Source organism: Python bivittatus, unplaced genomic scaffold (genome assembly GCF_059951505.1).
Source record: "Python bivittatus isolate LINGU-HERP-01145 unplaced genomic scaffold, Pbiv_v1 ctg000580_np1212, whole genome shotgun sequence".
Lineage (NCBI taxonomy): Eukaryota > Metazoa > Chordata > Lepidosauria > Squamata > Pythonidae > Python > Python bivittatus.
In genome coordinates, this window is record NW_028277087.1 from 11,006 (window position 1) to 23,773 (window position 12,768).

Sequence of the window (12,768 nt, forward strand, 5' to 3'; positions counted from 1 at the left end):
AGGGGCGGAGTATGGCGGGGCCGAACCGGGTCTGCCTCTGAGCGTGGGCAGAGCACCAAGGAGCCCCACAGGGCGGGGGGCGAATTCTGCAAAATGGAGCTCAGACATCTGTGGCCTCTGAGAGCGTGCAGAGGGTGAAAGGGAAGAGTAAGAATAGAGAGGTGTTGGAGGGAGCTTTGTCTCGCCTGACGGAGACAGTGCTCCTGAGCGTGTGCAGAGGCCTCCCCATTCCATTTCCCCCGGGAGAAGACAGGGTCCCCCCCATCCCACAGCAAGTCGAGTGGGTGGGGCCCTGAGGCCACTCCCCCTGGCACAAAACATGCACACACATACACACACACAGAGCAGAAGTTTTTGCCTTTTCCAGGGCCAAAAAGAGTCAGTACAGAATGTGCTTCATCGATCACAGAAAAGCCTCGGATCATGTTGATCGTGTCACATCGTGGAATGTGCTTAGAAAATGGGAATCGCAGAAGGTCTCCGGGTCTCACTGCAAAATCCGCTGCCAGGCCAGGAGCCCCAGAACGGGCAGGACACGGCAAAAGAGACGGCTCCGGGCTGGCAAAGGGGGGTGACGAGGCTGCACCCTCTCCCCGGATCTCCCCAGCCTCCGGGCGGAAGGTGCGTTCGGGGAAGCTGGGTCAGAAGAAGGCGAGCCTGGCCTTGGAACTGGGGGACAACCTGTGCCGTGCTGGTGGCAAGAACCCGACAGCCGAAAACGCAAAGGGTCTGCCAGCCCTAGTACGAAAGTTGCTTCCTGAGGGGGTCACGGGGAATCCCGTGGCTTGCACAACTCTGGTCTCTGCAGGCACGGGCGCATCCGGGCATCTGGATCTCTTTTCCAAGGCCTGCACGGCTGCTCCGCCGAGGATTTCTCGACGGCTGGTTCCTTGATGTCGATGGTTGATCCTAAAGGCAGAAATTCTCCACCACTTCCATGTCCTGGTTCCCTGTGCCCAGGCTGGCTGCTGCTCCTGTTGTCCTTTGTCTTCATATTTGATTTTAGTCCCATATTTTCACCGGGCTCCCTCATTTTTCGTACTAGGGCTGGCGGACCGTTTGCGTTTTCGGCTGTCGGGTTCTTGCCACCAGCACGGCACAGGTTGTCCCCCAGTTCCAAGGCCAGGCTCGCCTTCTTCTGACCCAGCTTCCCCGAACGCACCTTCCGCCCGGAGGCTGGGGAGATCCGGGGAGAGGGTGCAGCCTCGTCACCCCCCTTTGCCAGCCCGGAGCCGTCTCTTTTGCCGTGTCCTGCCCGTTCTGGGGCTCCTGGCCTGGCAGCGGATTTTGCAGTGAGACCCGGAGACCTTCTGCGATTCCCATTTTCTAAGCACATTCCACGATGTGACACGATCAACATGATCCGAGGCTTTTCTGTGATCGATGAAGCACATTCTGTACTGACTCTTTTTGGCCCTGGAAAAGGCGAAAAGTTCTGCGGTGTGTGTGTGTGTGTGCATGTTTTGTGCAAGGGGGAGTGGCCTCAGGGCCCCACCCACTCGACTTGCTGTGGGATGGGGGGGACCCTGTCTTCTCCTGGGGGAAATGGAATGGGGAGGCCTCTGCACACGCTCAGGAGCACTGTCTCCGTCAGGCGAGACAAAGCTCCCTCCAACACATCTCTATTCTTACTCTTGCCTCTCATCCTCTGCACGCTCTCAGAGGCCACGGATGTCTGAGCCCCATTTTGCAGAATGCCCCCCCACCCTGTGGGGCTCCTTGGTGCTCTGCCCACGCTCAGAGGCAGACCCGGTTCGGCCCCGCCATAGCCCGCCCCTGCTGAGCTCTACCCGCCCAAGGCCACCCGCTCCCTCCCTGGCCACCGCCGGCCAACGAGCAGTCCGAGGAGAGGAGGCGGTGGCGGTGGCAGGTCTGGCGTTGCGACGGAGGGATGGAGCGGGTGGGCGGGCGCCGCTTGGGTACCCCGGAGGGCATCAGTCCGGGCCCCCTGGAGCGGCCGGTCCCTTTTCCTCCTGGGCACATGGGGGGGCCGCCTGAGGCCACGAGGCCGGGGGCAAAGGGCCAGGAGCCTCTCGCTTTGGGGGTCAGAAATGGGGGGGAGAGATGAGTCCCCCAGCCCGGCACCCTCCTCCCGTGTGGAGCTCCAACTCCCAGTGCCGCCTTCCCGGAGGGCCGGCTGGGGGTGATGGGGAAGAGGTGTGGCAGCGCGGGAGTGGGCGCTGGGCGGCCTTCCGGGGGGCGTCAGTGGTGTGCGTCTGGGGGGAAGACCCTGCCATGTGCCCCCAGCGCGGGGGGCAGAGGCAGCCAAGCGCCGAAGGAGCCTTGCCGTCCCGGGCTGAGCTGTGCCTCTTTGTCGGCTTCGGGGTCTTGTGGAGGGGCGGGGAAGAGCGGGCGGTGGGTCGCCCCGGTCGGGCTCGTTTATTTACTTTTTATTTATGTATTATTAAACTTGTATGCCCCCCATCTCCCCCAACGGGTGACTCTGGGCGGCTCAGAATAACGAAAAAGGAAGAAACACCAATCCCTCCAACAATGGCTAAAATCCATAAATAATTACAATAGAAACATGCATTAAAAATGTCCTAACCCCCCCCTATAAATTTTAGCCCTAAAACCTTCAAGATGCTGGGGGGGGCCAACCATCACCCCACCAGCCATCTCCAGAGATGGGAGCCCCCATCCGGCCCCCAGGCCTTCTGGCAAAGCCAGGACTTAACCCCTTTCCTGAAGGCCATGAGGGAGGGGGCACACCGGACCTCGGGAGGCAAGATGTTCCATAGGGCGGGAGCCACAGCAGAAAAGGCTCTCTGCCTAGACCCCACCAATAGAAATTCCTTGACCGGTGGGGTCTGCACCCTGCCCCTTCGGCTGGACCGAGTGGGGTGGACTGAAATCACCGGGGGAAGGAGGTTCAGGTTCAGGCGCCGTGTGAACCCGGGTGGGGGTCAGTTCAGCCAGCAGGTTCCCTCGGTGGTGGCAGCGGAGTCTCCCCGAGATTGCCCAGATGTTCCTGCAGAGGCCTGCAGTTCTTGGAGGGGCGGCTGGTGGGAAGTGGCTGAGCTGGCCAGTCAGAGGGAGCGGAGGGGAACGCTGGGGTGGCCTGCAGCATCTGGGTGGGGGGCTGGAGCTGGGAGGACGCAGAGGGCCTCCCCTCCCTCCCTCCCGCCCTGCCTTCCTCCGGGCTGGTTCTCCAGTGGGCATGAGGCTCCCGAGGGCAGCGTGCGGCATTGGGCCAAGGGGTGCCCAAGAAGGGCAGCTTTGCCCCCACTGGCTCTGCCCCAGGGGCAGCCTGATGTGCCCTGGAGGGCCCAGATGGGGCTCCGGGCTGCTTTCAATCGTCCCGCCCCTCTTTTGGAGACAGACTTTGCTCTCTGGGTGACCGTTGAGTTACAGCCTGAAATCCGGCCAGGGAAGGTGGGCAGGAGCAGAGCCAATAGGACGCACCCCCCGCCCCCCACCTGGTGCCTCAGCCAGTTGTGCAGTTTTATCAGCCATGTGGAGTCTTTTTGAGAACAGGCTGTTCTTCCCAGAAGATGTTGCAGAAAATGGTGCACGACAAAATCCACCTGAGAACAACATGAACCAGAATTTGCGTAAGAACGTGTCATCGGCTATAAAGAAAAAAATTGGGTGAGGCTTTAAAAATTAAGAAGGAAATAAAAATGAGAATCCCAGGGAGCAGTTGGAACAATTTCTTTTTGCTGGACTTACAAAAGAGGCTGCATAAAGTATTGAAGAACTTTGAAACAAGGATCACCCATCACCTGACTGGATGAAAGAGGAAGATGGTTTGGTGCAATAGGAAGGAACACAAAATCGGTCCATTTGACCAGGGCTAAAATGGGAGATCCCCTTCGTGGATCCCTGCCTTGTCGTGGCGAAGGGGCTTGCATAACTCAGTGGAGAATATGTGGTCCACTGGAGAAGGGAATGGCAACCCACTCCAGGATCCTTGCCAAGAAAACCCCATGGACGATGTCAAAAGGCTAAAAGATATGATGCCGGAAGATGAGCCCCTCAGGTCGGAAGGTGCCCAACATGCTCCTGGGGAAGAGCGGAGGGCAGTTCCAAGTAGCTCCAGAAAGAGTGAAGCGGCTGGGCCAAAGCCGAAAGGACGTTCAGCTGTGGATGCATCTGGAAGCGAAAAGAAGGTCCGATGCTGCAAAGAACAATATTGCATAGGAACCTGGAATGTAAGATCTATGAACCAAGGCAAGCTGGATGTGGTCAGACATGAGATGACGAGATTGAACGTCGACATCTTGGGAATCAGCGAACTGAAATGGATGGGAGTGGGTGAGTTTAATTCGGGTGACCATTATATCTACTACTGTGGGCAAGAAACCCTTAGAAGAAATGGAGTTGCACTCATAGTCAATAAGAGAGTGGCAAAGGCAGTTACGGGGGCAGTAACCTCAAAAATGACAGAGTGATCTCAGTGCGAATCCAAGTCAAACCAATATCACAGTCATCCACGTCTGTGCCCCAACCACTGATGCCGAAGAAGCTGATGTTGACCGGTTCGATGAAGACCTACAACACCTTCTAGAACTAGCACCAAAAAAAGATGTCCTTTTCATCATAGGGGATTGGAATGCTAAAGTAGGAAGTCAAGGAGTAATCGGAATAACGGGCAAGTTTGGCCTTGGAGTACAAAATGAAGCAGGGCAAAGGCTAATAGAGTTCTGTCAAGAGAACAAGCTGGTCACAGCAAACACTCTTTTCCAACAGCACAAGAGACGACTCTACACATGGACATCACCAGATGGTCAATACCGAAACCAGACTGATTATGTACGTTGCAGCCAAAGATGGAGAAGCTCTATGCAGACAGCAAAAACCAGACCAGGAGCTGACTGTGGCTCAGATCATCAGCTTCTTACTGCAAAATTTAGGCTTAAATTGAAGAATGTAGGAAAACCACTAGACCACTCCGGTATGACTTAGATCATATTCCTTGTGAGGACACAGTGAAGGTGATGAATAGATTTAGAGGATTAGATTTGGTAGACAGAGTGCCTGAAGAACGAGGGACGGAGGTCTGTAACATTGTACAGGAGGCAGCAACTAAAACCATCCCAAAGAAAAGGAAATGCAAGAAAGCAAAATGGCTGTCTGAGGAGGCTTTACAAATAGCTGTAGAAAGAAGGAATGGGAAAAGCAAGGGTGAAAGGGAAAAATATAACCAACTGAATGCAGATTTCCAGAGAATAGCAAGGAGAGTTAAGAAAACCTTCTTAAATGAACAATGCAAAGAAATCAAGGAAAACAATAGAATGGGGAAGACTAGAGATCTCTTCAAGAAAATTGGAGATATGAAAGGGACGTTTAGTGCAAAGATGGGTGTGATAAAGGACAAAAAAGGCAGGGACCTAACAGAAGCAGAAGAGATTAAGAAGAGGTGGCAAGAATACACAAAAGGGCTATACAAGAAAGATCTTATTGTCCGTGATGTCCACGCTGGTGTGGTCACTGACCTTGGGCCAGACATCCTAGAGAGCAAAGTCAAGTGGGCCTTAGGAAGCATTACTAACAACAAAGCTAGTGGAGATGACAGTATTCCAGCTGAGATATTTAAAATACTAAAAGATGATGCTGTTAAAGTGCTGCACTCAGTATGCCAACAAGTTTGGAAAACACAACAATGGTCGTGGGATTGGAAAAGGTCAGTTTATATTCCAATTCCAAAGAAGGGCAGTGCCAGAGAATGCTCAAACTATTGCACAATTGCACTCATTTCACATGCTAGCAAGGTTATGCTCAAAATCCTACAAGCTAGGCTTCAGCACTATGCAAACCAAGAACTACCAGATATACAAGCTGGGTTTCGAAGAGGCAGAGGAACTAGAGATCAAATTGCCAACATTCGCTGGATCATGGAGAAAGCATGAGAGTTCCAGAAGAACATCTACTTCTGCTTTATTGACTATGCAAAACCTTCGATTGTGTGGATCACAACAAACTCTGGCAATTCTTACAGAGGTGGGAGTACCAGACCACCTTACCCGTCTCCTGAGAAATCTGTATGCGGGCCAAGAAGCAACAGTTAGAACCAGTCACGGAACAACCGATTGGTTCAAAATGGGGAAAGGACTACGACGAGGCTGTATACTATCATCCTGCTTATTTAACTTATATGCAGAGTACATCATGAGAAATGCCGGGCTGGAAGAATCACAAGCCGGAATTAAGATTGCAGGGAGAATCATCAATACCCTCAGATATGCAGACGATACCATCCTAATGGCAGAAAGTGAAGAAGAACTAAAGAGCCTCTTGATGAGGGTGAAAGAGGAGAGTGCGAAAGCTGGCTTGAAACTCAACATTAAAAAAACTAAGATCATGGCATCTGGACCCACCAATTCCTGGCAAATAGAAGGGGTAGAAATGGGAGCAGTAACAGACTTCATTTATTTGGGCTCCAAGATCACTGCAGACGGAGACTGCAGCCATGAAATTAAAAGATGCTTGCTCCTTGGGAGGAAGGCTAAGGCAAACCTAGACAGCATTATTAAAAAGCAGAGACGTCACCTTGCCGACAAAGATCCGCATAGTCAAAGCTATGGTTTTTCCAGTAGCAATGTATGGCTGTGAGAGCTGGACCACAAAGAAGGCTGAGCGCCGAAGAATTGATGTCTTTGACCTGTGGTGCTGGAGAAGACTCTTAAGAGTCCCCTGGACTGCTAGGAGGTCAAACCAGTCAATCTTAAGGGAAATCAACCCTGACTGCGCATTGGAAGGATTGATACTGAAGCTCAAGCTCAGATACTTTGGCCACCTAATGCGAAGAGAGGACGCCTTGGAAAAGACCCTGATGCTGGGAAAAATTGAAGGCAAAAGGAGAAGGGGACGGCAGAGGACGAGATGGGTAGATAGCATCACTGAAGCAATGAGCATGAAACTGAACAAACTCAGGGAGGCAGTGAAGGACAGGAAGGCCTGGCGCGATGCGGTTCATGGGGTCACAAAGAGTCGGATACGACTTAATGACTGAACAACAACAACAAAATGGGAGATGCTTCTTTTTGGATTTGTTAATATCTGGACTGGAAAAATGATGGATTTGCTTACATGTAACATGGTGTTTATACTTTTTTTCCCCTATAGTTACTTTATCTTAATCTGTATTTAGCTGTCTTTTTACTTAAAGTCTGGAAGGTTTTATGGTTTTTTTAGATTTTTATCTCGCCTTTTTTTTCATACCAAATACTCCTTCCTCCTCCTATTTCCCCCAAAACAACAACCCTGTGAGGTGGGTTGTGCTGAGAGAGGGGGACTGGCCCAAAGTCACCCAGCCCGTTTTTTTATGCCTCAGGCGGGACTAGAACCCTCCATCTCCTGGTTTCTAGGCCAGCAACTTAACCACTACACCAAACTGCCTCTTCAACACCAAACTGGCTCACTCTCCCTCTCTCTCTCTCTCTCTCTCTCTTTTGGTGAACTTGTTCTTCTTAAAGGAGAAATTATCCCTCTTTGTTACATTAAATTTTAGTCTTTTGTTTCTATTGGGATACTGGGATTACTTCATATGTGCTAAATGTGGATTTGCTTATAGTTAAGGGTTGAGATGCAGAACGTTTATTTGAATGGGATATGTTGCTCTTTGGGGTGGATCTCTTTGGAACTGTTGGCACTTGGAGTGGGAAAATGTTCTGTATTGGGTTTGCTTAGACTTAACAGGGTGTTTAAGCTTTTTTCCCTACAGTTATGGTAGAAAAAGGGATATTTGTGAATGAGAAATGGCCCCTCTTTGTCACGTCAGACTTCAGTGTTTTTGTTTCCCCTAGATACGGGACCACTTTATGCCCTTTAAATGTGGCTTTGCTTACAGCCAAGAGCTGAGAGGTGGAACGTGGAGTTTTAGGTATGTTAATTAATGCTGTGAATTTAGGGCTCTGTTTGGACTTCTTGCTGACACCTGGATTGGAGAAGACTTTACTTACTGGATTTGCCTATAGTTAAGAGATGAGTTCTGGGATGCAGAGTTTTTTATCTGTTAATGAAGAGGGGGTGAAGAGATCACAAATTTGTTTATACTGATGATGAGGGTGGGAAGTTGCTTTCTTAGAGTCTTTTTTCTTTTCTTTTTAATTTGTATTAATGTTTATTGTTGTATCTAAAGCTTTTAATAAAAGTTACTATATAAAAAAAAAGACTTCTAGCATCTCTCACCCAACGTTTTGCTTCTCATAAAGCTGCATTCCTTTTTGGGGGGGGGGGGGGGAGATTCCCTAGAAAGGATTTTTGGTATGCAACTGTCCAGTCCTATGGACAGGATTTAACCAGGGAGAGAGCATTATAAACTTTGCCGTCTTCTCTGTCTAACCCAGTCTTGGCTTCCCCATCCTGATACCCTCTCAATGCATGGAGTTTCATTCCCAGCATTCCCAGCTTGCATGGCCATAGCTGATCATCCTGGGAGTTGGAATCTGTACACCAGGAGGGGGTCCTAACCTGGGCTTGAATGTAGGGAGGTATGGAGGAGTCTGGAGATAATCTTGAAGGAGGAGTGGCTGGCTGTCAAGGACTTTAGCCCTGGGAAGGAAGAGCAGATGAGAAAGAAACTCAAGATAATTCTGCCTTGAGGAGCTTCCGGTGAGAAATGGCTGCACGCTAGGCTCTCCTTTTCAAGCGGAGAGTTATTGTCGCAGAAGTTTTAGCCTTAGACAGGCTTCCTGGAGCTTGACGAATTCTCCGGATCCAAGGGAAATCCCAGAAATCATCCCATATGACCTCCGGACAGCTTTTCACAGCCAGAAGACCTCGAAATGGAGACTTTCGGGATCGACTGGTGAGTGACCAGCTGGGAGGTGGGGTTACCTTCAAGTTCCAAGCTGCGACGAAGCCGGAAAAAACCCCAGACATTTGCACTTACCCTTGATTAGGATAAATAGTTTTGTATATTCAGCAAAAAAGGCAAAAGCTTGGATTTTTTATAAATGTGTAAGAAGCAATAGAAAAGAACTTCTTTTTTATTATTTTTCCTGGCAAATCTGCACTTGGTTTGTGACACTGGAATGTGGATATGGGAAGTGTGTGAACTCTGCTTTGTTTTCTTACTTAATTGGTGCTGATTAGAGAGGAACCTTAAATAAAATAAAGGGACTTTCTCCCTTTCATTCTTTACTTGGTTTGGAACGTAATTTGTATTTCAGACACAAGAGAGCGCTAGTGCCCATGGCTACTAAGAGGGCAAACTGCAGGGATGAGTGTTTCAATATTAGGTTTCAAAACTTTGCAGAAAAAATAATTCAGTCCTGGAGGATAAATTTGATAATTTGAACAAGAAACTCAATGTGAAATTCAATGAGGCTGCTGTTGATGTGAGGCAAGTTGGACATTAGTTGGGTATCTTGGAGAACAATATGGATAATACAGATATGGAAGAAGAAAGAGAGATGGATATTTTACTGGACTTTAAAGAAAAAGAATCTTATTTTGGACTTTCAGTTATTTTGGATCAGCCCAATGATGACATTGTTTTGGACTTACAAAACGAACGTTTTAAATCACTGAGAGATAAAGAGAACTTCTTGAAGTGGTTCCTGAGAGAAGAAGACGAGGGGAAAATAGTAAAGTTTCAACTTGTGGGCGCTGTTTGCTAGGTTCAAAGAGTTAACTCTTTCAAAGAGAAGAGAACTTGGATCAGTCTAATGTTGACATTATTTTGGATCTCCGAAAGGAAGGTCTTAAATTACTGAAAGATAAAGAGAGCGTACTGAAGTTGCTCCTGAAAGAATCAGCTAAGCAGAAAAAAATAAAGACTCAATCTGTGGGGTAGTACGTGCTAGGATGAAAGTATGACCACTTTCTTAAAAGTAAACAGAAAGTGTACAAAGTAAACCTGTTTGATCATGGTTAAAACATAGGCTGTGGCTTCTGACAGATTAATGGTAACTTCCTGGGACCAGGATTGTCTGACGATGCGGTCAGGATTACTGTTCTTTAATAGCAGGAAAGAGGAATATAGACTGCGACCCCTGAGAGTGGTTAGAGGGGTTTCTTGTTGATTCGGACTGAGTGAAAAAGTTGCTAGGACTGTGTAAGCGGATGTTAGTGTGGGTGGGAAATACGAGTGAGATGGAAGTGCTTCCTATTGCCTTTGGGAAGGGAGGATGGTAGATGGTAACACTACTGAGCTTTTGCTACGCACCCAGAGGTCAAAACACGCAGATATTTACGACTGGACAATAATGGCAGTGGCGGAGAAGGTGACATAGTATATTGAGATTAAAAAAGTGGGGGGGGTTAGCCTTGTTTCTATTTTGAAATCGCTTTTGTTCTTCCTTTTTGCTCGGCATTATGCCCTAGTGCCATGTTGATTTGGGGATTTGATAATTATTCGGATTAGAGAAGTACTTTATATTGGTTCTATTCTTAGAGTAAAAGCGGTATGTATTCAATATTTGTATCTGCAACAGAGAAAGTTGGAACTCACCTATTCTTTCTCTCTTTTTCTTTTCTTTTTCTGCACATTTAACTTCTTTTTTCTAAACTTTTCTCTCTTTGTTTTTTCTGTTTTCTTATGTTTCATTGTTTATTGAAAATCAATAAAGGTTAAGAAACAAGATAATTCTGCCGTGATTCTCTTTGGTAGAAGAGGGGGCCGAGGGAAACTCTGGCAGGCTTCCAAAATGATGTTGTGACACTTGGTCACAGAAGAGTCCAGTAGTCCTTGCATGGTCTGTTCCCTGACCTGGCCTACCTCCAAGGGCTGCTGGGAGGTGAGGAAGATGGAGGAGCGCTGCTCCCCTGAGCCGCGGCTGGAAGGGCTGAGAGAGGACCCTCCTTCCGGAAACACTCCTGCAGCGCCCCATCTCACCCCCTGTCTTTCTTCTCTCCTCCCCAGGGAGATGGCGCAGCTCACGCGGTGGCTTTGGAGACAGGAGTACTGGCTACCTCCAGGGTTCACCTGGGAGGACATGCAGGAGACGGAGGACGTCCACTATCCCCAACCCCGACACCTCCTGCTCGGCCTCCCCATCGCTCTCCTGCTGGTCGCCCTCCGTTTGTTCTTCGAAAGGCAAGCTCTTGGCCAACGGAAACTGTTTGGAGGGAGCTTTCCTTCCCTCCCCACCCAAAAGCTTGATGTCTCTTGAAACAGTGGAAGGTCCCTTTTTTATACCTCGCTTTTAGCATCCAGTTTTCACAAACTGAATTTGACAATAACGAGAAGCAAGGGAAATTAAAAATGACATCATCATCGTCATCATTTCTGACATTCCTTACTGATCCTATTAGCCTCTTAGTCCAGAAAGGGCACAATTGGGGCACAATGTGAAACTCGGTCAAGCCCGCCCAGTCTTGGCTGCTACCAGTTCCTTGAACAGGAGCCACAAGTCTTGGAGGACCCCCAAATTGCGCACTGGTCCTGTTTGGGGCAGTGCAGCCCCGTCCAGAACAAGAGACGGAAAATGGCCGGAACCAGGGGCACCTAGAACCCAAAGCCACACAGGGTTGCTAGGGTTAATCTCACACCTGATGTTAAAGAATGAATTCAGGAAATATGTTCTCTATCCGTTTTTGAAATGTCTTTATATTTTAAAAGGGAGAAGACAGAGCAATATGGTTCTGTATGGTCTAGATTTAATAATATGTTAAGGGACTGAGCTCCTGCTGTCTTCACATTATACTCCCTTAAGTGTGATCTTAATCACTATTATTCAAATACTACTTTATTCTGTCGCAGCCATTGTATTCCTTATTATAGTTCACCAATTTTTTTGACAAGCAGGTGATGCTCAGGAGCCTTGTTTTCCTTGCTTTGGCTTCACGTGCCTGTTCCTGAGCGGAGCGTGAAACGAGGAAGCCAAGGGCCGGCTAACGTTAGCCAGCGTTCGTCTGACCCCAGCCGTTCCCTCTCCCAGGAACATCGGCGCGCCCCTGAGCAGAAAACTGGGCCTGCGAGAAAAGGCGCGGCGGAAACCTTCTCCAAACCCCATCCTGGAAGCCTTTTACAGGAAGCGGAGGAAACGTCCCCAAAAGGTGAGTTTCTTCCCACGTCTTGGAAGGTGTGGCAAAAGGGGCTAAACCTCTGGCCTCACCTCTGGGGAAAACCGCAGTTGCTAGAGATGTAAAGGTGATATTGAACGATACTCCCAAAATATGGAAAATATGGATGCAAGAGATCCATTCTTGGTTGCTGTTTAAACTGTCTTTATGCAGTATAAATGTTATGGAACAGTATCTTTCTATTTCATCTAGATTTAATAGCACGTAAAAGGGCTGTGTGTGGGTGGGTGTATTTTCTTATTCTTTTTGAATGTACCGTCCCCGTTGAATCAGTCCGCGAAAGAGAAAATGGCACTCTGTTGTTACAGAGTTTGAGCCTCCTCATGTCCCTTTATTGTGTCTTTTGGTTCCTCCCCCGCCATGAACAGTTCATTTCTTAGGCTTTTGGTCTGCCTAAGCTTTTGGTGCCCCCAACCTGTTCAAGCCACCAATTTTGTTCCGGTTGGGCTGTTTGGGCTGCAAATAGGATCCCTGTTTCTGGCCTGAGCTGGAGAGCGGCAGTTCCCGCGGCTCAGCCCTGCACATTCTCTAAATCCGAAGAAGGGGGAAAAGCAAAAAAGAGAGAGGAAAGTTGGTGGCCTTGCAAGCGTCCTGTAGCAGTGAGTTCCCCAGGCCAACGCGGATCGTCTAAGGCGATTCTGCTTCTGCTGCTGGAAAGAGCAAAGAAGGACTTCTTTCTAAGGCTGATCCCAGAGAGATCTGCTCCGTTTTCCTCGCAGTCAATGTCTTTAAAGGGTTGTTAGGGCAGCAAATCTTCTTGAACTCTGAGGCGCACACCCTGAAGCACTGAACCCA

The 12,768-nt window shown here is 48.9% G+C and overlaps 1 protein-coding gene across 3 annotated transcripts in view; it reads left to right on the top strand.

Moving 5' to 3' along the window:
* Positions 1-3,430: 3,430 nt before the first annotated feature.
* LOC148214644 (ceramide synthase 4-like) overlaps positions 3,431-12,768 on the top strand; it is a 33,691-nt gene continuing 24,353 nt past the window's right edge. Inside the window, exons 1-3 of one of the 3 annotated variants that reach the window (XM_088149292.1) lie at positions 3,431-3,591; positions 10,811-10,984; positions 11,829-11,946. In XM_088149292.1, coding sequence (XP_088005418.1) covers positions 3,455-3,591; positions 10,811-10,984; positions 11,829-11,946 — 429 coding nt within the window. In that variant the 5' untranslated portion in view covers positions 3,431-3,454. The remainder of the gene's footprint in view (positions 3,592-10,810; positions 10,985-11,828; positions 11,947-12,768) is intronic. The other 2 variants (XM_088149291.1, XM_088149290.1) reach the window with 2 other exon arrangements.